Source organism: Hemitrygon akajei, chromosome 13, assembly GCF_048418815.1.
Source record: "Hemitrygon akajei chromosome 13, sHemAka1.3, whole genome shotgun sequence".
Classification (NCBI taxonomy): domain Eukaryota; kingdom Metazoa; phylum Chordata; class Chondrichthyes; order Myliobatiformes; family Dasyatidae; genus Hemitrygon; species Hemitrygon akajei.
Window position 1 is genome coordinate 55214602 of NC_133136.1, and position 25420 is coordinate 55240021.

At 39.1% G+C, this 25420-nt stretch overlaps 1 protein-coding gene across 4 annotated transcripts in view; it reads left to right on the forward strand.

Moving 5' to 3' along the window:
* kdr (kinase insert domain receptor (a type III receptor tyrosine kinase)) overlaps positions 1-22141 on the forward strand; it is a 62943-nt gene extending 40802 nt beyond the window's left edge. For 3 of the 4 annotated variants that reach the window (XM_073064642.1, XM_073064643.1, XM_073064644.1), the window contains exons 19-30: positions 2409-2522; positions 4756-4844; positions 8434-8590; positions 8861-8958; positions 9606-9728; positions 12008-12119; positions 12244-12343; positions 13267-13372; positions 13468-13613; positions 15183-15276; positions 16817-16902; positions 19473-22141. In XM_073064642.1, coding sequence (XP_072920743.1) covers positions 2409-2522; positions 4756-4844; positions 8434-8590; positions 8861-8958; positions 9606-9728; positions 12008-12119; positions 12244-12343; positions 13267-13372; positions 13468-13613; positions 15183-15276; positions 16817-16902; positions 19473-19671 — 1424 coding nt within the window. In that variant the 3' untranslated portion in view covers positions 19672-22141. The remainder of the gene's footprint in view (positions 1-2408; positions 2523-4755; positions 4845-8433; positions 8591-8860; positions 8959-9605; positions 9729-12007; positions 12120-12243; positions 12344-13266; positions 13373-13467; positions 13614-15182; positions 15277-16816; positions 16903-19472) is intronic. The other variant, XM_073064645.1, reaches the window with a different exon arrangement.
* Positions 22142-25420: the final 3279 nt, after the last annotated feature.

The window sequence follows — 25420 nt, forward strand, 5'->3', positions numbered from 1 at the left end:
AATCACCTTGCCCTTTTCCAGATTCAGCTCTATCTGCCATTCCCAGTCCAGCTCTGCGTGCTATCATTGTCCTGTTGGAACCTACGACACTCTTCTACACCATCCACAACACCACCAACCATTGTGTCATCTACAAAACTTACTCATCCAAGTCATTAATAAAAATCACAAAAGAGCAGGTGTCCGAGAACAGATCCCTGGTCACGGGCCACCAGGCTGACTGTGCTCCGTCTGCTACCGCCCTCTGCCTTCTGTGGGCTGGCCAGTTCTGAATCCAAATGAGCACAAGCATGATAGAGTTTAAGCTACTATTGATATATAAATCGAAGTTTTAGCAAAGTTCAAGATCCTGCCAGTTAAAGTTTTAAAAACAGAAAAAAGTCTCAAAATGGATGTTGCATTCGAGGTATTTGTGTTGATTGTACATCAACACCGACTAACTCACTGTATGTTGTGTAGCGCATTTTTTTCCATCTGCAGTACATGGCCTGTAGTCTGAAAACAAGGTTGAGATCAGATTATGATTTGTTGGATGCAATGTATGCTGACAGTAAGTCAATCGAGTATGTCCAGCAGGCCTGACTACACAAATAAGAAAAAAAATAACCGTGCCAAAATGATGACAGACAGAAATAATAAATGAGAAGTTATGGAATTCAGTACAAAGTACTGAAGGCTTCAGTGTGACTATTTGATCAATGAGGTGTTGTTTAGCCTTGTTGTAATAGTATTGGAAGCCACAGATGGAAAAGTAAGAAGGATGAATCAGAATCAGATTTACTGTCACTGATATATGATGTCAAATTTATTGTTTTGCGTCTACAGTACAGTGTAAAGACATAAACCTATAAATTATAACAATAAATAAATAGTGCAAAAATAAATAATGTTGAGGAGGCTGCATTATAACATCAATCTGTATTAGATTAGAAGAAATACAAATGAGTGTTTGTTTTACCTGATGGCAGGAAAGGAAGAGGAGAAAAGTCAAAGCCTGCAGCTCCTGCGGTTGCAGGAGAAAGTGCAACAAAGCAAAGAATGGTGGAGAATAGATTAATGAATTACGAAGGGGTAATCCTTCAACATGCTGCGGGGGGGGGGGGTTAGTAGGTGTCTGGTGGTAAAATATTATTGAGCTGGTGGAAATTGCTAAGGCTGATCTGTTGAATATGTGGAGGCTGTCAGGGTAGAAGGTCAGGACAAAGGAGTCCTTTTCTTGTTCAGGAGGAGAGGGTTGAGAGCAATGGCCAAAGGACTAGATGAGATGTGGTGACATCCTCTGTCCACTATACTAATGTGGAAAGCAATGACTTAGGGAGAAGAAAAACACTTCAGTGTGAAATTGGAGCAAATGTAGGGATGGAAAGAAGTGGAAAAATAGAATGGAATCCTTACAGGAAGCAGGATTCACAGGATGTTTGGAACTAGCCTAGTAATGAGATGAAGATAGAGCATGTACGATGTGAAGGTAGAAAGTGATAGAAAAAGTGATAAAAACATTAGTTCTATGTGAGTGTGGGAAGCAGCCCCGTACAGCCATTGAGATACTGGAGAAAGAATTAATGGACTGAGTCTGTGAAGGGCTGAAAAACACTGTTCCACTGAAAAGCAGGTGAGGTCTAGGTCCATATGAGTGCCCCAAGCAATAGTTTGATCTGGAGAAAGTGAGTGCAGTCGAAGAAGTTTTTGATTGAGAGAACAAAGTTCAACCAGGGAAATGAATGTGTTCATAAAGGGGAACAGCCTAGACCTCAACAGTTAAATTTTAATTGACACACTTTCCACAGAAGCTGCCCAATTTGCTGTATTTGTGGTATTTTCTGATTTTATTTCAAATTCACAGTTCTTAAGACTTTAAGATAATGATTTTGGTGTGCAGATAACAAGGCTAGAGTTTATAACTGCAGGACAGTCACAGCAAAGTATCAAATAGTGACTTCTGAGTAATCTGTCATGTACTTGATCGCTAACTTTCTTTGAATCTTCAACAATGTTGTTTGCCTGCACTATAATTCTTTATAATCAACCAGTCCAAGACTGGCTGGTATATAGTGTGTTTAAACAATTGAGCACACATCTAGATGCTTACCATAATTGCTTCAAAGATATATAATGAATCTTCATAATAAAATTAAAAATGACATGTAGTTTACTTGGGAATCTCAAAAGGGGGAACAATTATCATGAGTAAAATTCAGTAGATTGCACACAGAGTTAACAATCTACAGCTTTGTAACTATCAAAGATTATGGCATTGTTCTTAAACTTCTACTCATGTTAATTGCTCAAGTTTGTAGCGGTATATCATTACCTGTAAAAGCCAGTGCATACATATCTCTGATGAAGGATGCATATCATCTGCAATGCATCAGAGATGGAAATATTCATTTATCTGACTACTGTTTTAGAAGGGGCAACATTCGGTGAACAAAGGGCATTGATGTCTGAACTGAAGATTCTTATTCACATTGGCCATCACCTCAACGTAGTGAATCTGCTGGGAGCCTGCACAAAAGTGGGAGGTGAGTCAGTGCTCTGTCACCATGGACAAATCTCTTCTGGCATTGCAAGTTGTTTATGGTTCTTTCTTATGAAGCATAAATAAATAACTCATAGCAGTTAATCTATCTTAATAATATCTACAGTATTTTCTATGTAGTGTTGGATCACCTTGCATATCCACCCGTGGAAGTTAAAAGTAAATTTATTAATAAAGTACATATATGTGACCATATACAACCCTGAGATTAATTTTCTTGTGGGTATACTCAATAAATCTATAGAATAATAACCATAACAGAATCAATAAAAGATCACCCAACTTGGGTGTTCAACTAGAGTACAAAAGACAAACAACTGTGCAAATACAAAGAGAAATAATAATAATAATAATAATAAGTAAATAAGCAATAAATATCGAGAACAGGAGATGAAGAGCCCTTGAAAGTGAGTCAATTGGTAATGGAACCATTTCAATGAAGGGGCAAGTGAAATTGAGTGAAGTTATCCCCTTTGGTTCAAGAACTTAACGGTAGAAGGGTAGTAAGTGTTTCCAAACCTGTTGGTATGAGCCCTGAGGCCCTTGTACCTTCTTCCTGATAGCAGCAGAAAGAAAGGAGCATGGGTGGTGGAGGTGGGAGAGTCCATGATGGTGGATGCTGAATGCCTGCAACAGTGTTTCATGTAGATGTTCTCAATGGTGGGGAAGTTTTTACCTGTGATGGTCTGGGCCGTATCCACTACTTTTTGTAGGATTTTCTGTTCAAGCATGTTGGTGTTTTTATACCAGGCTGTGAGGTAACCAACCAGTCAATATACTCTCCACTACACATCTGTAGAAGTTTGTCAAAGTCTTAGATGATGCTCTGATCTCCGTACACTCTGAAGGAAGTAGAGGTGCTTCCGTGCTTTCTTTGTAATTGCACTTATGTGCTGTGCCCAGGACGGGTCCTCTGAAATGATAACACCAAAGAATTTAAAGTTGCTGTCCTTCTCTACCTTTGATTCTCCATCAAGGACTGGCTGATGGAAGGGTTAGATTGATATTAGAGGAGCTTAAGATGCTGGCACAGCCTCATGGACCCAAGTGCCTGTACTGTGCTGTAATATCTTATGTTCTATGTTCAAAGGGTTCTTTGGTCTATCATGCCTATAGTAGCTCTTAAAAACAAACGCTTAGTCCCACTGCCCCAGCCATTCCCCACAACATTGCAGATAGTTTCTTTTCTTTAAAGTACAGATTGTTAACCTTCAGAAATGGGGCATACATTTTTCAAACCACCACATGCTACTTACATCATGAATATGTGTGATGAAATTATTGATATTTAAATATTACAAATAAATCACGCTAATCTTTTTTGAAAATAATCATTGAATGTGCTTCCAGCATAAATTCAGCCAGAATGTTTCTGATTGTGCAGCTTACTGAGTACAAAAAACTCTTGTCATCTCCCCTGTAGATTTTATTCCAATTGTTTTGAATCTAAGCCAACTGGTTGTTTAATTGCCTGCCAGTTGGAACAATTTCTATTATAACAAACCCTTCATAACTTTCAGCCCATCATTAAATCTCTGCTTAACTTCCCCTGTTCATTGGAGAAGAGAATTATCTTTATCATAGGTTTACAGCATTAAAATCGGCCCCTCAGCCCAACTCATCAATACTGACGGTGTTGTTCAGAGAGCTAGTCCACTTTTGGCCTATGGCCCTCCAAACCTCTCATAACTAGTACTTATCCAGATGGCTTTTAAATATTGCTTATGTTCAACCACTATTTCTGACAGCTCATTCCAAATAGGCACCAGCCTTTGTGTTAAGAAGCTGCCTTTGATGTCCTTTATAAGTCTCTCGCCTCTGATCTTGTCTATACCCCCTTGTCTTTAGCACCTCCTTCCTAAGAAAGAAGATGAGATACTTTCGTCTTGCCTGTGCCCCTTATGATACCTCTGTGTCAGATAATACTTACCTTGACAGCGTTCAATATTCCAGGTTAGATAGCATCAGCAAACAAAAAGTAAACAAGTTGAAACTTCATTTTAATAAAGTGTTAGTCAATGACAACCAGCAATAAATTAATAATTTCATATGAATTGTTGCTTCATTTAATATTCTTTCATAGACTTTAAACTGGACTTGGAATATTACAGTTTGGCTGGATTTGTGTTGTGTTGCATGGTGGAATAGAATGTCTATTGTTATTGTGCAATTCTATCCTGTATTTCATATTGTTACTGCTACTCTCCTCTCTACAGGTCCACTGATGGTGATTGTTGAATATTGCAAGTATGGTAACCTGTCAAATTACTTGAGAAGCAAGAGGAATGACTATGTTCCTTACAAGGTAGATTTATACTCCTTTTTATATTTGCTGTTCTAGGAAGTTTTCTATGAGAAATCAATTCACTCATTCACAAAAATTTGAGATTAATTGAACGAACGTACATGTACTTGGTTTCTCGTGGTCTCAGAATGCCTCATGGCCAATCAATCACACTTACAGAATATCCATTGGGGTAATGTGGGAAAACCTGCTAGAAAATGCCCACATTAGATAACCAGTCACCTATTTCCAGTGCTGTAATCATAATATCTATTACACTTATCGAAGGCATCTCATCCAAATGACAGGATGGAATGCAGTACCCTCTCTGTTCCATTGAATTATGTATTGGCTCTGAAAAGTTACTCAAGACTCTACATTGCAAACCCACATCTTTTTGTTCAGGGACGGGATTGTCACTGAGTGAACCAGACCTTTATGTTGATATTTAAATCCTCACTGACTGGCTTAAGCACTAGGCAACCAGATTCAGATGTGAAATATAGGTTTTTACTGGTGCAGTAAGAACCGATTATTGAGTAAATGGCATTCACCTCTTGAATTTATGGTTCATGTAATGACTGGAGAAAATATTTTTCATATGGTTTTCATATTCTGTAATTTTATTCTCCATATGTACCCTAGATTTTATTTTCCATTACATCTACCATAAAACAAAAGTGGCCCTGTGATAATTTTTCTCTCTCATACCAGAGCCCTACTTAACTCTTAATCTCTTCCATATTGTAATTAAGTTGAATTGGACAGTTCTTTGTCTTCACCAGTCTGAGTTGACCAAGGGACTGTTGCACAGAGAAGGAAATCGCATAGGAGACTTGTCCTTAAATCTTCTTTAAGATTGCTGGTGGGAAAGTAAATCAGTGATTATCGATCGCAGTTTCAAAACTGTTTTGTCCTGCTTAACCATACTCCTTAGAACTTTATGTAAGATTATTTAAGGGAAAACTGAATTTGATATCCTTTTGCCTCACACAAACAGCATTGTTCAGTAGAAGAAAGAAAGAAGTCATTTGAAACATAAGACCATAAGACATAGGAGCAAGATTAGGCCATTCAGCCCATCAAGTCTACTGATCCTGGATCCCACTCAATTGTGTGTATAGCACATAGACCACCAGTACTCTACAAGTCTACTAGGTAACCATGAGGCTGTAGATGTGTTTGAAATCCTTTAAAAGGCTCAAACTTCAAAGTGAATTTATTATCAAAGCACATATTTGTACCCATAAACAACACTGATTCATTTGCTTGCAGGCATTCACAATAAATATTAAGAAACACAATAGAATCAGTGGAAGACCGCTCACAACAAAATGGACAAGTAATTAGTGTGCAAAAGACAACAAACTGTAGAAATGGAAAAAGAATAATAATTAATAAATCATCAATAAATATCGAGAACGCAATGAAGAGTCCTTAAACGTGAGTCCATAGCTTGTGCTCAGTTCAGTGTTGGGCTGAGTGAAGTTATCCCCTCTTGGTCAAGAGCCTGATGGTTGAGGGGCAGTAACTGTGCCTGAACCTGGTGCTCCTGCGGCTCCTGTACCTTCTACTTGATGGCATCCAAGAGAAGCGAGCATGGCCTGGATGGTGGCTCCCTTGAAGATGGATGCTGCTTTCCTGTGACAGTGCTCTGTGCAGATGTGCTCAATGGTGGGGAGGGCTTTACCCATGATGGACTGGGGCTGTATCACTAATTTTTGTAGGCTTTTTCATTCAAGAGCATTGGTATTTTCTTAGCAAGCTGTGCTGCAACCGGTCAATATACTCTCCACTGCATATCTATAGAAGTTTGTCTAAGTTTTAGATGACATGCCAAATTTATGCAAACTTCTTAGAAAATAGAGGCGCTCTCATGCTTTCTTTATAATGGAACTTATGTGCTGGACCCAGGACAGGTTGTCTGAGATGATAACACAAGGAATGTGAAGTTGCTGACCATTTGCACCTCTGATTCCCCAATGAGGACTGGCTCATGGATCTCTGGTTTCCTCCTCTTGAAGTCAATAATCAGCTCCTTGATCTTGCTGACATTGAGTGAGAGGTTGTTGCTGTGAAACCACTCAGCCAGATTTTCAATCTCCCTCCTATATGCTGATTCATCACCACCTTTGATTCGGACAATGACAGTGGTGTCATCGGCAAGCTTAACTATGGCTTTGGAGCTGTGCTTAGCCTCACAGTCATGAGTATACAGTGAGTAGAGCTGGGGGCTGAGCACTCAGCCTGGTGATGCATCTGTGCTGATGGTGAATGTGGAGGAGATGTTGTTGCCAATTTGAACTGACTGCGGTCTGCAAATGAAGAAATGAAGTGTCCAGTGCACCAGGAAGTATTAAGGCATGGTCTTGGAGAATAAAAAGTATCTTAAGTAACAATAACTAATAATTGGAGAGTGAGCTTGTTTTGAATAAACATTCTCTGTGGTAATCATACTTGCCTCTTCCTCTTGACCTGTATAAATGATCTAGAATTGACTAAAACAGTCTAAGTTGATAAGATTTGCTGATGATATTCAACAATGGGGTGGATGTTGAAGCATCTGTCAAGTAATGATCCAAATAAAAGATATACTTACTCAATCTATAATTATATTAGACTTTTCATTTTACTGAATATTGAAAGTGAAATTCTCATTCTCATATTCCAGTGCTGTACCGTCTCCTCTAAGATTTCTGTGCACTTCCTTTTCTTGAATTCTTGTGAACCCATAATTGACATCGCTGGGTCAGGTGCCAAGGCCCTACATCCAGAGGCTTAAACTTCTTTTGTTTGCCTTTTTTTACTGCTTTAAGGTGACTTAGGTCTTCAAAATGAAAAAGAAAATTTTGGCAATACGCAATAGATACAGGCAATGACCACAGAGAGAGAGGAAGAGGGTTAATTTTTCAGTTTCAAAGACCTTCTTTCAGAACTTCGGCCACTTTGACCTGCTTTCCAAGGTGCAATATAAATGCAAGCTAATTATACACTGGTCTCATTGTCTGATTTAACAATAAGAATGGGCAATGGGGTGTGCAAAGTTTGAAGAGAGAAGCCTATTATATAAATCTAACAAGCTATTAATTTAGAGTAAAACAATCCATTTGGCAGTGTCCCATTGAAAACAGTAAGAGAAGAATACAAGAGGAAGGTGTTTCCACACAAGTCTGTCTTTCAGACCCTCATCTGAACCTATTGCGTTAATAAAATGAAAACTCTGCCAAAAGAAATCCTGTGTGGATGAGTCATCTTAAACAATGAAATTGAAATTATTATTCTATGGACACAAAAACAATTATGACAAGTTTCTAACACCACCATAAAAGTTGATTTCAGCTGCTGAACTTTACAGAAAGTATTATCAGTAATGTCTCTGTGTGATGTTCCGGGACAGCAGAACAAATAGCTTGTGCAGAATCCGTTTCAATTTCCCCATAAAATTCCCTGTTCATTATATGAACAGGTTCATCAGAGCTCATCAACTCTGCTGGGAACTCACCTAAATTGATGATGTAATCACATGTCTGATATATTGTACAACTCTACTGTTCATAATATTTTCATATAATTAAATGTTACTTGTGGTTTTGTTTTTCTATTACTGTAGAATAAAGCAATGAGGTTAAAACAGATTAAAGAGAAGGACCCTGGTGAGGTGGACAGTGAGTTTAAACGGCGCTTGGACAGCATTGCAAGTAGTGAGAGCTCTACCAGTTCTGGCTTTGCAGAAGACAAATCGCTGAGTGATGTGGAAGAGGAGGAAGGTAATGTGATGACAAATGTCACTGACTTTCCACAGCTATCATTGGTGGATAATTGAGCAATATAGTAAAGAATGAAAATGTTTTAATTCCACATTTAACTGTTTCTTTCCATGATTTTGGATAGATCAGTTGTCCAGTAGGGACTAATGTTGGGGTTAAAAACAAAGGAAGATTTGCAATATGTAATAAAAGATGCAAGTAAATGTACTCTGAAATGTGACCGATGCCTTTGGCTGAGTTCTGTATTTCCACACGTTTTGCTTTTCACAGCTGCAGATGACTTCTACAAGAACTGTTTGACACTGGAGGACCTTATCTCCTACAGCTTCCAGACAGCCAGGGGGATGGAGTTCCTGGCCTCACGCAAGGTGAGGGACCGGACCTTTAACTTAAGCAGAGACCTTTATCTTAAACATATCACTAAATAATGCGACATCATAAATTATGCAGTCATTTTGAAAATATATTCTTTTTGAAACATACCCACGTCAGCTTCTCTTAAATACACTGGAATACATTCTAACTTGGACAATGGGTGAGAGTGAATAGGCATTCTATTTTGCATTTATGGGAAATGAAAATGCAGGGAGAATTAAGGCAGTTACTACCTTAGATTTACTACAGCCAGTTGCACACACTTTTCCTTTTCTACCTATTAGAGTTACAGAGTTATACAGCTTAGAAACAGGTCCTTCAACCCAATTGGTCTACACCGACCAAGATTCTTATCTAAACTAATCCCAGTTACCTGTGTTTGATCCAAATTCCTCTAAACCTTTCCTATCTATGTACCTGTTACCTATTATCAGGTACATTGTCTTCAATTCAAGGATCTATGACTCCTGCCTAAAATACTGTACATCTGTGATAATCTATGGGTATTTTCATATCACATGTAAATCACAATGTGTTGCCAGTGTATCATGTGAGGATGTGTTCTATCCAGTAATGCATTTTGAAAGAAAAAGATAAAATAAAGTAACTGCAATAATAATTTTCTGTTTTCTCTTTTCAGTGCATCCATAGGGATCTGGCTGCACGTAATGTACTCTTGTCAGAAAACAATGTGGTGAAGATATGTGACTTTGGTTTGGCTCGAGACGTTTATAAGGACCCGGATTATGTCAGGAAAGGAGATGTGAGTACATGCAGATCAATTTGCTTTGAATCTCCTAATCAATAACCTGCAGAAAGTGAATCATGGGCTGAGATGTTGAAATTAAGGTATTGAATGATAATGGAGCTGGGCTGATTTAAGTTCCATTGAAATAAATGGAGGAAAATCTGAAATGGGAAAGATCCCTCCATTGCCTTCTATGTGCTGAGAAATATGCCAATGACTTGAATGATGGAATTGAGTGCTTTGTTGCAAAGTTTTCAGACAAAATGAAGATAGGTGGAGGGGCAGGCAGTGAGAAAGTTGGGAGGCTACAGAAGGACTTAGACAGACTCGGAGTACGAACAAAGAAGTGACAGATGGAACACAGTATCAAGAAGGGTCATCCACTTTGGAAGACATTTAGAAAATATTCTAAATGGAGAGAAAATTCAAAAAGATCTGGTGCAAAGGGACTTGGGAGTTCTTGTAAAGTTTCGTTTGCAGGTTGAGTCTATGGTGAGGAAGGTAAATGTGATGTTAGCACTAACTTCAAGAGGGCTAGAATGTAAAAGCAAGTATGTAATGTTGAGACTTTATGAAGCACCACTGAGGCCTCACTTGGAATATTCTAAATGGTTTTAGGCTTCTTAACTAAGAAATGATGTTCTGACATTGGAGAGGCTCAAAGTAGGTTCAAGAAAATGATTCCGGGATTGAAAGGCTTATCACATGAAGAGTGTTTTACGTCTTTGGGCCTGTACTCACTAAAATTCAGAAGAATGAGGGGTGACCCTAATGAAAGCTATCGAATGTTGAAAGGCCTCAATGGGGTAGATGTGGAGAGGATGTTTCCTATGGCGGGGGAGTCTAAGACCAGAGGACACAGCCTCAGAATAGAGGGGTGTCCTGTCAAAATGGAGATGAAGAGGAATTTCTTTAGCCAGAGAGTGGTAAATTTGTGGAATTCATTGCCACAGGCCGCTATGGATGCCAAGTCTTTATGTGTATTTAAGGCAGAGGTTGATAGATTAGTCAAGGCATGAAGGGATACAGGGAGAAGACAGGAGTTTGGGGCTGAGGTGGAAAATTGCATCAGTCATGGTAAAATGGCAGAGCAGACTTGATGGGTCGAATGGCCTAATTCTGCTCCCATGTCTTGTGGTCTTATGGTCTAACTAAATTCTATCCCATTGACTACAACGACGGTAACCAGCATTGCAAAATCCAAGAGAATACTTAAAGAAAACTCAAGCTTTGTAATGGTTTATGAAATTTTAGTTCTAAATTTGGCACAAGGACATTTGCCCATGAATGTACCATGTATTCTCCCTTTGGCAGAGTATTTTATTGTGATTGCCCTTGGAAATGCTAATGAAGAACCTCTGACCCATACACAGCAGGTCAAAAGAAAGAACAAATAAATTATTTGTATTTATTGATTATCTTTGTGTATGTTATATATTTGTGTCTAAATCTTGTGGCCTTTCATTTATGAAGTAAGAGAATACAGTGGATTCCAGTTAATTGGGAGATGTTGGTATCAGTACATTTTAGCCAATTAAGTGGCGCCCCCAGCCAGCTGAAGTTTTGTGGAAATAGTTAAAAAGGTATTAAAAGCTGAAAATACTGAACAAATTAGAACACTACCAACACTATCACGGTAGTATAAAACTGTGTAGTAGTTCTTAATAGTTATCAATGGAGGAATTCGTCCAGTGTTCATTGCCATGTTCTTTTGATGGACTGTAAATGAACAAACTCAGTGTAGACACCTAGTGCAGATAATGCACTGCCTTCAATGCTTTCAATGAATACATCCTCCAAATCTTTATTTTCATGGTAACATTCAAGATGATTGTTGATACCTTCAAATTCTTAACTTGTTGTAACAATGACATTACTTCATTTTCACTCCCGGCTGTTTCTGGTATCTCCAAGCCTGAATGCTCAAACCTGTAGTAAGCAAAACAGTTCTGAATTGTCTTACTGGTTTTTTTTCAACTATTAGTGACAAAAATCCTTATTTTTTTAAACACAAATAGATGTAACTGATGCTATATAAAAACTGTTTGCTCTAAGAACGGTGTAGTGTCTAACATAAGTGCATGTGACTGACACTAGTTAAAACCTGTTCAGTAACAGTCTCCTGCCCCAATTAAGCGACAGTGTCCCAAATTCTTTAAGTGTTATCCCAAAGAAGTGGCTGCTCCAATTAACCGATGTCCCAGTTAGCTGGAATCCAGTGTACATCTTTGAGTCACACAATTAAATATAAATCTAAATGCTTGTATTGTATATTAAAATGTATTTTTTTCTAGGCACTGCTTCCGCTTAAATGGATGGCGCCAGAGACCATCTTTGACAAAATTTATACAACACAAAGTGATGTCTGGTCTTTTGGAATTCTACTTTGGGAAATATTTTCATTAGGTACGTATCTTCAGTTACCTTGATAATGAATAGCCAGAAAATTGTTTGGTGGGTGATTTGATAAAAGGTGAAGTGAAGCTCCCAGATAACTGCAATGTTTTTACCCTTTTCTAATCACTTCCAGGTGCCTCTCCATATCCTGGTGTTCAGATAGATGAAGAGTTTTGTCAGCGACTCAAGGAAGGGACTCGAATGCGATGTCCTCAATATGCAACAACAGAAATGTAATTCAGTTTCCATGCCACATAAAATACCTTTCATAGAATGTAATGCTTGGAAAATACAAAGTACTTTTATATTTAAACTATGTATATGGTATACAACTTTGAGATTCATCTCCTTACAGGCAGGCAAACAATTCATTCAGTCAAACAATTCAGAAATTTGTATACATAAGAAAACTGCAAGACCATTTATTCTCCCATGACTATTTTCTTCATAAAATTGGGTGAAAACAGAAGGAAATATTTTTTTCTATTTTTGCTTGTGCCTGCTTTTGATTCTGGCCTTGCAGACGCTTCCTTTTTAAGTACATATGTAATACCCTTCTAAAAGTTATTACTGAATCTGTCTCCCCCACATTTACAGTCAAATACCTCCAAATTGCAACTGCCTTTATGTTAGAGGAAATCCATATATTATTCTTTGGGTTGTTAACTATAATTTATAAAATATGTCATTACTAAGCAATTAACAATTTTAACACAGCATGTTGCTGTCCTAGTGGGTGCTACGGTCAGACAATATGAACTGTATGATCTTGCTCATGAGATTATTGGAACCAATGGGTGTTTGAGGAAATCCTTGGTGTTAAACACTAAATACTAGTGGACCATGTTAGCAAATTCTTTAGTGTCACATTTAAATTTTGAAACTTTTCATCTGAGAAGTTTAAACCTAAACTGGCACTCCCTCAGTATTAATATAGGTCACACAAACCCACATGCTTTTAACTAAAGTACGAAATCCAGGCTGACACCTCAAACAGCTTCTATTATTTTTCAGTTTCTTGTCTTTTTCTACCTGCAGACATGTGCGTTTGCATATGCGTATCCAAAACATATAAAGTGAAAATTCTGCTTCAAATTAATTGCTTCAAGTTTTATTTATTTAATCTTTGAACGTGACAATCATTCTCTCTTGTCAGTTATCATACAATGTTGGATTGTTGGCACGGAGACTACAAAATGAGACCAATCTTTTCTGAATTAGTAGAACACTTGGGGAACTTACTCCAGACGAATGCTCAACAGGTAAGCTTGGGCTTTGTCAAAATGTAAATGTGTTTCAAAGTATTTTTCTTGAAGCAGTATATGTAATAATTAGATAAATATTTTGCATTTTTCAGGATGGCAAGGATTATATTCCACTTAACATGTCACTGACTATAGAAGATGATTCTGGACTTTCTCTGCCAACTTCACCTACTTCCTGTACAGAGGAAGAGGAAGGGAGTGATTCAAAGTTTCATTATGACAACACGGCCAGAATACGGTAATTACCTTAATGGACATCCTACCAATCCTCAGGGTAGTGCAGAGGAATAAGAGGTGAATGAACAGAGGGAAATAAAAGGAAATATTGCTCAGCTGCTTCTTCTGGCCTTCAGCTAGAGCAGACAATTAAACTTCAAACTTGCAGGGGTGTGACAATGAATTGGAAGCTTGTCAGAAAAATCTAGCAGAGGATAAAATTTAAACTTGAAAGTGTCAGAGAAATAAAGCCATGCACCAGATGACAGTTTTGTCACTATAGCTGGCAATAAATAATAAAATATTTTACTGGTATAGCTAATAAAAAAATTTACAAAATGAATACTCAAAAAATTTCAGAAGTATGAAATGACTACTCAAATGTCATGGGAGCATGATTAGGCCATTCAGTCTATCAGGACTGCTCAGCGATTCAGTCACGGCTGATCAGTTTTCCCTCTAAACTCCATTCTCTTGCCTTCTCTCCATAACCTTTAACACCCTTACTAATCAACAACCTATGAACATACACTTTAAATATATCAAATGACTTGGTCACCATAGCTGTATGTGGCAATGACTTCCACAAATCCACCACCCTCTGCCTAGAGAAATTCCTCCTCATCTCCATTCTAAGGGGACGTCCTTCTATTCTGAGGTTGTTCCCTCTGGTTCTGAACTCCCACACTCCACGCCAACTCTACGTAGGCATTTCAACATTTGGCACAGATATCATAAAGTGTCAAGGTGTGGAAAATCTTCAGCCACCTTTCACCAGTGAAAGAGACATTTGCCCCGACTCAGAGGAGCATTCAAGATCAGGTGGGGCTGTTGGTTTTGAATGCAACTAGTGGATGCCTGTGATGCTTTGTGCAAAAATTAGACGAAGGCAGCAGAAACTGGATCCAGCCACAGAGGGAGGCTAGTAATAGGGCTGTAGGCGCGAATCAGTCACCATTATAGAAGAATTCCAATAGTTTTCCACCCCTGATGGACCCTACTTTCAACACTTGCCAAGCCAGCGGGCCAGCTTTAGTGTGCCTCTCAGGTGTTTTATAATCTGGAGGCTGGGCCTAAGGAAGTTCCCTCTAAGGAATTCCTGGTTCTAAACAACTGGACTTCCTGTAGTTAACTCACTCCATTCCATGGAACGTTGTAACAGATAGGTTTTGTAGATAAGTAACATTTTCTTTTTTTTTCCAAGTATTAGCCACATAGATTGGTGAAATCATTTTGCTTTGGTTTCTTCTATGAGCATTCCACTAATTACTAATACCTACAATCATACAAATATAATGACATGAAACTTTTATGATTCATAAAGTGATTTGGTATTCCAGTGGATACCAAATGACAGAAACTTAAGAAATTTGAGGCCCATGTGTTTGTATATTGAGAGTCGTATCCATTTTCTTTAAAAATTATTTTGAATTCCATATCTTGCCATAGAACAAGATTCTAAAATCATTCCTTACTTGAGTAAATTTATGGAGGAATATTGCCTAAGCAATCACTTTGATATGATTCATTCTTTACAGCCTTTTGGAGCTCGTTATTTAATGCTGCATGGCATGACTGCTTTTTTCTTTAGATACATTAATGGAAGCAAAAATCGAGGCAGACCGGAAGGTGTTAAGACATTTGATGAAGAAACAGTACAAAAAGCAACTATCAATGTGCAAGAGGTGTGTATAGATGAAGTGTTACTTTTCCAGGCAGAATACAGTCAGCCATAACTGAGTCCTATTTTAAGGGAGCTACCAGCAGTCTCCAATGTGACTGTAGGTAATTTCTTACAGAAATATCAGGAAGTTTAGTACATCCATGTATAATTGTGCAAATATAAATGCCCCAACATACCTCATAAATGTCAGAGCAGGAGCATTTGGCTATAAATATTATACACACTTAGGGAAATTTGCTCAAACGAACTTTGCTGGGTCAGATAGCAAAGACAGATTTTTTTTAGATAGATAGATAGATACTTTATTCATCCCCATGGGGAAATTCAACTTTTTTTCCAATGTCCCATACACTTGTTGTAGCAAAACTAATTACATACAATACTTAACTCAGTAAAAAATATGATATGCATCTAAATCACTATCTCAAAAAGCATTAATAATAGCTTTTAAAGAGTTCTTAAGTCCTGGCGGTAGAATTGTAAAGCCTAATGGCATTGGGGAGTATTGACCTCTTCATCCTGTCTGAGGAGCATTGCATCGATAGTAACCTGTCGCTGAAACTGCTTCTCTGTTTAATCCTTTCATTACAATAAAAGAGATAATTTATGCAAGATGAAGGATCACACATTTTGAGTTAGTTTGAATGTTTTAAAGATTTCAAGTAGTTTTAATGCTTTAATCTTTTCTTAATTTTTGAAATGGTTCTTTCAATATTTCCATAGTTTGATTAATCTTTCACAGCTGACCACATTTTCTGCATTTTTTTTTGGATCATCAGAAATACTTAGAAACTTTTGAAGTAATTAGACTGCTTTTGGCATTTGCCAACTGTCTTAGCTGCTTTGTGAGCGGAGCTTAATTTGGCCTGCCTGGCGTGACCATCTTACTCACAAAGACCTTTGCTACTCAGGGATGTGCATCTGAGAGTTCTGAATTTCATTCATAGATCATCAGCACACTGTGTGCAAAATCAAGGCCATCATTTGATTGTTGAAGTGGCTTAAGATAAAACAGTTCATTCCAAACTAAGCAGACACGTTGAAACTAAATTTTGAACATTGAAATAAGAGGCAGTTTCAAAATGAACAAACTTAACACCATTCATTCAGTGTTGTCAACACAGTGACTCCAATATATCAAGGAGAATGTGCATCATCTTATCTGAACAACTTGTATTAAACAGGGTGTGGAACAAGCCGCCTAGATTGATGCTTGAAATGTCAAAGCAATATAAACTGTGGAGAACTGATATTCAAGGGAATTAATAGGAAATTATAATGATATCAAGTTAGAATTTTGTACTAGAGATGTTAATACATTGCAATATGTGGTTTTTCTTAACTCCCTTTGTAAATCAAGATACATTTAGTGGTAGTTAATTAGTGAAATAGAGTTAATGACCATTATGGTGTTCTCCAATCTATGATAACAGTGGGCTTGACAAATGGTTTGGTTGTTCCTTATTATACAGTATGCTATTATAGGAAAGAGTTCAAAAGAACATATTACTTGCCTTCATTGAGTTCTTCTCTTTAACTAGTATAACCAGACTGACAGTGGCATGATACTTGCATCAGAGGAACTTAAGACATTGGATTCCAGACAGAGTCAGTCAATGGCATTTAGGTAAGCTTAAGATAAGTAAAGGTGATAGCTATTTTAAGAAAATATTTTCTTTAGCTGGAGAGAAGATACTTCAAAGAGACTTAATTGATTTTGCCACTAGATACACTTGAAAATGAGATTTTTTTTTACAGACTGCACACACTAAAGAATATTGGTCCTCACTGATCCCAAAATGTATCTTGATCTTGCCCTTGGGTGGTATTACTGACTCTGGGGATGGAGCTTGCCTGTGCCATGTTTACTTTCGATTACAACTGGTGATTTTCACTTGAGGGTCAAACTGATAGACAAAGCATTGAGTACCCCGTAATTTCATTTTTAAAATTTCATTTCAGTTCTACCCCCAGTAAAATTAACTTCAGCATTTTTCAACAGGAAAAAGATCAAGTGAAAGCAAATCATCAGCCCATTATGAGCTGCCAGCAATTTTTAAAAAAGGTTTATCTGGTAATATCACTGACTAACTTCTACCCTTAATGAACTAAACATAAGAAACATCGCTATCTTCTAGTACTTTGAGAATACTTCTCTATCTTAGACCAGCTTTTTGTTAGAAACAGTACAACTGTGATATTTTTGTACAAACAAGCTTCTATATATTTCATAGACTTGACCTGTTAAGTGTGTTACTTAAAATCCTGCAAAACATCTCCCTTCTTATTAGATTCTACCTATTGGCTACCCACCACTGTTTTCATAATTTTACTGTCTACCAACATCTCCTCCACCTGGCTCCACATGCCCATCATCTCTCTCCTCACTTGGTTTCATCTGTTATCTCTTGAACACTTAACAAACTTATTTTAGAAACATCTTTGATCATTAAGTCCTTCTTGCTATTCTGTCAGATTTTGTTCACCAGGACTAAATGGTCAACATAAGTTTTGTGGAATTCATTGCCAAATCTCCCTAGATGCACCAATGCTCCTAGTACACAACTATCTCTCAGATATCTTATCTTTGCTTCGCTGAGTTGCAGTGAGGTTGCAAAGCATAATTTCCATCAGCCAAACTTACCATCTTCTCCTTGCACCTTGAGTCATGATGCCTACTTAGCTTCCATTTTGATTTCATCTCTACCACTCCTTGCTCCCCACACCAAAGTTCACTTGATAAGGCTCAGCAAGAATATACCCTGCGTGGAGTGAGATATGATTTAACAGCTCAGAGAAATACTACAGGCCAAGATTTATTGTCATGCTTAATTGAAATTCCATACCCTCCTTTACCACGCGTGTTTATAATCCGTAACCAATTGTTACAACTAGCCTCTTCCTTGCAAGGTCATTCTGTTAACATAATCAGCCACCACAATTGGTGAACCTGCCTTCTGCCTATTATAAAGATCCACATATTTCATTCGCTCAAATGCTGCATGCTCTCAGCAACGTATGCTTGTAACTTTGAAGTACTTTTCACTAGTGGCACTTGTTATATCTTCATTTCCTCTGACATACTATATCCATGTCTCAATTATTGATCCTTGATTTAGTTTTGATATCAACAGTCTTGTCAACATTAATGGTATACTTACTATAGAAACTGCTCTGCTCATTCATCACAATGTTGAATAAACTTCCCTTCTATAACTTCTACCATAATTGTTTTCCTTCCCTTGAAATTTTGTTTGAATGTAACTATTTTGGCTTGCTATATCCTGTCTAGACTTACCAAAAGCAATGCATTCAACCCCCAGAATAATTCCTAAACTCTGCTGTCAGACATTTTGGAGTAGTTTAATAGCTATGATTTTGAACCTTTTATCGACTTCTATTGCAGTTTTGGTTCCATACTTTCTTTTCACTGGATCTTTAACTTATCTTTCTTGGGTTGTTTGAATTTAAGTTTCACTTTGTAGACATCTAAGGCAATCTGTAGAGAGCAGGTGAACAGTTTGCCCTTGTGGGAATCAAGGTGTGGAAACCAGAGGTAGATGCTGCTGGATTGTAGGATGGCCCAGTGATCTTTTAGATTGTCCAGTTTTATTTAATAAGCTGCAGAAACCATATCCATTCACCTACCCAGACAATACAAATTCACTTCATCAAGGATAGTACACGTGCTTGTAAGCCCTTTGGTATCATCATCTTTGTTGTGAACACCAAGGATCTTCGATTAAAAGAAGATGTTTTCTACAGTCCTAAGGGACTAGCAAATATCTTATCAATAACACAATGCATCATTTAAGCATACCTAGACAATTTGCAGCCAATAAGAATTAAGGTGCGCACTGTATATTTGTTTAAATGCACAAACAGCAAATATATGAATGTAAATCTTTGGATGACTTATTTGCATTACAGCAAAGAAACTAGCATCACTGATATGAATTTTCTTAATAGTTTAATTAACAAAGATAGCTTCACACTTAGCAACATAAGATTAGGCAGATCCTTGATATTCACTAAACCCATTACTCACATAGCTCTTATGACCATTAGATAGATGACTCTTTTATCCCATCAGGTTGGTCTGCATGCAAAGTGACTTGCCACAGAAAAATTAAATGCAATTTCCTATCTACAATATTTCCAGAAGAATTTAAACATTTGCTCTATTGTCATCAACAGTGCCTTAATTCCAAGCAAGAGCAAAGAATCTGTGACATCTGAAGTCTCTAACCAGACGAGTGGCTACCAGTCGGGTTACCATTCTGACGACACAGACACAGCTCCTTACAGCAATGAGGAAGCACAGCCAAAGGAAAACTACTGCAACTCACCAGCTGATTACAACCATGTGAGTCGATACAGTGCGCCACCTGTTTAGGAATCCAAACCGAACGCAGTGGATGCCACCCTGTAGCAGCTTCATCTAAGCCATAATTGTATAAAGTTACCACATATATTTTGTAAAGTATTGTCAAAAATGAACTTTAACTGTTCTAGATAATAGAACCATTATGAACATTGACAATATATATATATCTTCATATGGCTGAAGATGGCCCTGGAATAATTCACAGTGAATCCGTTATCTGCTCTTTAACCTATTGATGATGAATTTGTCAGGGTTGAACTGATTTCTGTCTTCTACATTCTGAGTTCAGATCCAGTGGCCTTGATTGTCCAACGTATAAGCTCTATCATGCAGCATACAAAGAAGAAACAAGGAAGTCAGAACACTGTCTGGAAAAATAGTGGCTAGCATCAATTGTTGTGTAGGTGGCCAACATTTCTTCACAATCAGGCATTCCATCAAGTTGCCTATTTCAAGCATCTCTAGGCAGAAGTAATGTTGACTGAAATACTGTACAATGAAAATTACTTGACATCTAAGACTGGGATCCAAACACAGGACAAAGCCATCTGCATGTATATATCGCATATTGCAAAGTACATTTCAACCTCTCCGATGGATACCTTTCCAGATTCTAGACATCAGAGTGTGTGCAGAGGGAGTGTGAGAAAGGACGTATAGGTAGGCATCTATTTATAGCAGCTGAATGTTGAATGTCTGCAGATTCACTAATACATCTAATATATTGAACACAGGTATAAACATTTTCATTGAATGAGAATACTGTAAACAGAGCAGTTTTCACTGCCATGGTTAAAGGAATCTTGGATTGACCAGCTCATCAGCTGGTACATACTCTTTCTATTCAGCAACAATAAAATCACTCACTTCCACACAAATGTATGTAAGCATCTAACTGGAAGTTTATAAAGATTGTAATGTGCTGTACATAATATATGTTGATCAAATTCATCTCTTTATTATTTTTGAATGTGAGTCTACAGAGTTTTAGTTATGAGCTGTACAATCAAATAGAAAAGACCTCAAAGAGATCAATGTAATATTTCATAAATGAACAATACAACACTTTATTACGAAGTTACATTGTTTAGTGAGAATGTTTGAGCTGTTCAGTTTAACTCTCTGATTCTGCCTTTTGTCTTTCAAAAGGTGAATTATTTTAAAAGACATATGATGTTATAAGTTAATAAACAGTTTTGCAAGGTAGCTCATGCTGTATATATAATTTATATATATATAGCTTTTGTTGTGTTGGCGCGTGGCCTAGTGGGCAAGGCATCAGACTAGTAACCTGAAGGTCACTGGTTCGAGCCTCAGCTGAGGCAGCGTGTTTGTGTCCTTGAGCAAGGCACTTAACAACACATTGCTCTGTGACGTCACCGGTGCCAAGCTGCATGGGTCCTAGTGACCTTCCCTTGGACAACATCGGTGGCTTGGAGAGGGGAAGGCCTGCAGCTTGGGCAACTGCTGGTCTCCCATACAACCCTGCCCAGACCTGCGCCCTGGAAACTCCAGGTGCAGATCCATAGTCTCTCGAGACTGACGGATGCCACCACTAATATAGCATTTGTACTTTGTTAGCTTTGTATCCAGTTTGTCAAGAATAATTTTATAGAAAATCAATATATGGTCATGAAGAAATTAGTCACTATTAAAGAAAATTTGCTTGCTGGCCAGGCCCTTAAATTCAGAGAACTAAGCAAATCAGATTGTTATCTGCACCCTTCATCCAGGCAGACTGTTAGGACAGTGTTTCCACCATCAAATGGATGAGATAGTGAAGGATATATATCTTTTTAGGGTGCTACTGCACATCCATCAGTAGCTGAAATTGTATGCTCATGGGTTCATTTTTTTCCATCTAACCCATTTTGTAATATATGTCTACTTGTCTTCAATGAGGGTATCCCAAAAAGAAATCGATTAAGCTAAACAGTATTGAGGAAAGCAACTGTAGTTTGGAGGCCTCATATCCTTGAGTATTTTTGCTTGAACACAAATCTAAATTTAACATTAAGGTGTCACTGCCTAGGAAACAAATCTAATAATGAACACTTCCATAAAAATACTGACATCAAATCATCTGACATTTAATGAATAATTATTTCAGTTGTTTAGTTGAAGTAATGTGTCTCTTGACCCCCTGTTAGACACTGCACAATGACCTCCGTGGAAAGGGAATTCTGGAAGGTGCACAATGAGCAGCTGACCATTCTCACCAACTTTTGGTCTAGCATTGAAATTTTTGGGGCTAATGGCCACATTTTTTTAAATCTATGTCCATGATAATTTACTGAACTCATCCTTGAAGGATGACAGTATCATGGCTGATGAATATTTTCACACTAAATGCAACTCAAATCTCAAATATGAATGTACGTTGAATGTAAGATAAATCTATATCTAATTCATTTTAGAGTTCTTAGAAATTACTATGTATTAAAGATTTAATTCATTTTTAATAAATGTTTTTCATGTATCTTTTTGTGGTTATGGACTTATTCCTGCATTTTTAGTTTTGGGTTTACATTTAAAAAATTGAATCCCAGTACACATATTAAATACTCTCAGAGATATGACAGTCAAACAGCCCAAACTGCTTGAATGGAAATGGTATATGTCCTTTCCTCCTGTGAATAGAATTCCAAATATTCATTCAATTGTTAATCAATTTAGTTCAGGTCCAGAAGTACAAACTAAAATACTTAGTTCACAACATGTAAGCAAAGAAAGCAAGAAAAAAAGAATGTAGAAAATAAAGTTAATTTTCAAAATTCTCCAATACACTTTCGGAGTAAATAATCAATGCCTAAGAAGGTGTTTGGCAGTACTAATTATAATCATGCAATTAAATTGACTTACACTTGAGTTTTGATGAACTTTCTATCTTGTTCACTAGGATCTAATGATTACTTACCACAAAGCTATGCATATGAGTAACGAATTTGAAAGAGCAAGATTTTTGGAACAGAATAATTTGAAACAAAGCTTCCTGGTTTCCATATTAACTGTTTGAATATGGACAACAGAAGCTGTGGTCCAATTTGCATATTTTACTTGGGTGTTTTCAAGAACATCCTCCAGTTTTCTTCCATAATATGTTAGGCCTTATTACCCTGGATGTGGCCTGCCTGGGCCTTGATGAGTGCAGCTGCAGGAGTGGTCAGGTGGAGTTGAGAGACAATGGTTGGTAGGAGACAGGTTGAGACAGGTAATAAGTGAGAGGAAACTACTTTGTTGTTACAATTGCTTCCACTTCACCTGTGAGTCGGTTGGTGTGATATACTGCGTCCAGTGCTCCCGGTGCAGCCTTCTATATATTGGTGAGACCTGATGCAGACTGGGAGACCGTTTCGCTGAACACCTACGCTCTGTCTGCCAGAGAAAGCAGGATCTCCCAGTGGCCACACATTTTAATTCCACGTCCCATTCCCATTCTGATATGTCTATCCATGGCCTCCTCTACTGTCAAGATGAATCCACAATCAGGATGGAGGAACAACACCTTATATATTGGCTGGGTAGCTTCCAACCTGATTGCAAGAACATTGAGTTCTCTAGCTTCCGTTAATGCCCCCCTCCCCTTCTTACCCCATCCTTTTATTTATTTATCTATCTATCTATATCTATCTAGTTATTTGTTTGTTTGTTTGTTTATTTATTATTTTCCTTTTCTTTTCTTTTCTCTCTCTGTCCCTCTCACAATCACCCCTTGCCTGCTCTCCATCTCCCTCTGGTGCTCCCCTCCCCCTTTCTTTCTCCCTAGGCCTCCTGTCCCATGATCCTTTCCCTTCTCCAGCTCTGTATCCCTTTTGCCAATCACCTGTCTGGCTCTCAGCTTCACCCCACCCCTTCCAGTCTTCTCCTATCATTTCGGATCTCCTCCTCCCTCTCCCTCTTTCAAATCTCTTACTATCTTTTCTCTCAGTTAGTCCTGACGAAGCGTCTCAACCCGAAACGTTGATTGTACTTCCTGTAGATGCTGCCTGGCCTGCTGTGTTCCAGCAGCATTTTCTGTGTGTTGCTTGAATTTCCAGCATCTGCAGATTTCCTCGCGTTTGCGTTCCAAGTGAAATGCCTGTTCATAATATGATGTTCACTGTGACTATGATCAAGTCATCATTCCTCTTTGTCCTACTTGATGTCTTGACAGCATTAAATCTTCCCACCAACATGACTTCCTACAGTTATTTTCTTCCAATCTTACTATTTTAAACATAGTAATGTGGCGACCCACTTTCTGCACAGGCGAACCGGCTCACAAATAGCCAGCGCGCGGGGGGAGACTTTGGTAATGCACCTCTGATGTCATTTCCGCCCGGAGAGGGCGGGTGCTAGGGATTAAATGCCAGCGCCGTGAAGTTTGAATAAACTAGTCTCAAAACGACTTACCGACTGCGTGTCGTTATTTCAGCGCTGTGTGTAGCACATCGCTACATTGGTGACCCCGACGGGCCAAATGGGATTTGGACCAAAGATGACCGACTCTTCATCTGTTCACGCAGTTTCGCTAAAACTGCCAACTTTCTGGACGCTGCGACCACGCGTGTGGTTTAGCCAAGCAGAAGCCCAGTTCCAGATTCGGCAGATATCCTCTGATTCCACGCGTTACTACCACGTGGTGAGCGCCCTTGACCAGGAGACGGCCGCCCAGGTTGCGGATTTCATACAGTCGCCCCCGGAAGAAGGCAAATATGAAGCATTCAAAGCGCTGCTCATTGGGACCTTTGGCCTCTCGCGGCGTGAGCGGGGTGCCCACCTGCTTCACCTGGATGGCTTGGGAGACAGGCTGTCGTCAGCATTGATGAACGAGATGCTGGCCCTGGCTGACGGATACAAGCCCTGCCTCATGTTCGAGCAAGCGTTCCTAGAGCAACTGCCCGAGGACATACATCTGCTGCTGGCCGACGCAGATTTCAGCGACCCCCGGAAGGTGGCGGCCTGGGCAGACATGCTGTGGAAAGCCAAGAGGGGGAGCGTGGCGTCTGTCGGTCAGATTACCAGACCAGGCCCGGCAGGGGGGCGCACACAATACAAAGGCAGGAGTGAGGAGGACAGTGAACAGTGGTGTTTCTACCACCAGCGGTGGGGCACAAAAGCCCACCGTTGTCGCCCGCCCTGCAAGGGCCAGGGCCAGCAGCCGCTAATGACTATGGTGGCTGGCCACCAGGACAGCCTCTTGTACGTCTGGGACAAACAATCGGGACGCCACTTCTTGGTCGACACCGGAGCGGAAATCAGTGTCTTGCCCCCGACAGGGTATGACACCTGCAACAGGAAGCCAGGTCCCACCCTGAGGGCCGCAGACGGCAGCACGATATGGACCTACGGCACCCGCACAGTGCAGCTGCAGTTCGGCACCAGCCGGTTCACGTGGGACTTCACACTGGCCGCCGTGGACCAACCACTCCTGGGGGCGGACTTCTTGCGAGCTCACAGCCTGCTGGTCGACTTGCAAGGGAAAAGACTGGTACATGATGAGACTTTCCAGACGTTCTCCCTGGGTGAAGCCAAGTTGCCGGTCCCAAACCTGGACTCCATCACGCTGTCGGACAACGAATTCACCAGAATCCTGGCAGACTTTCCATCGATTCTGGCACCGCAGTTCACGGCAGCCATGCCCAGACACGGGGTACAGCACCACATCCCGACCCAGGGACCACCCCTCCATGCCCGCGCACAAAGGCTCCCCCCGGAATAGCTCCGCCTGGCGAAGGAGGAGTTCAAGAGGATGGAGGAATTGGGGATCGTACGGAGG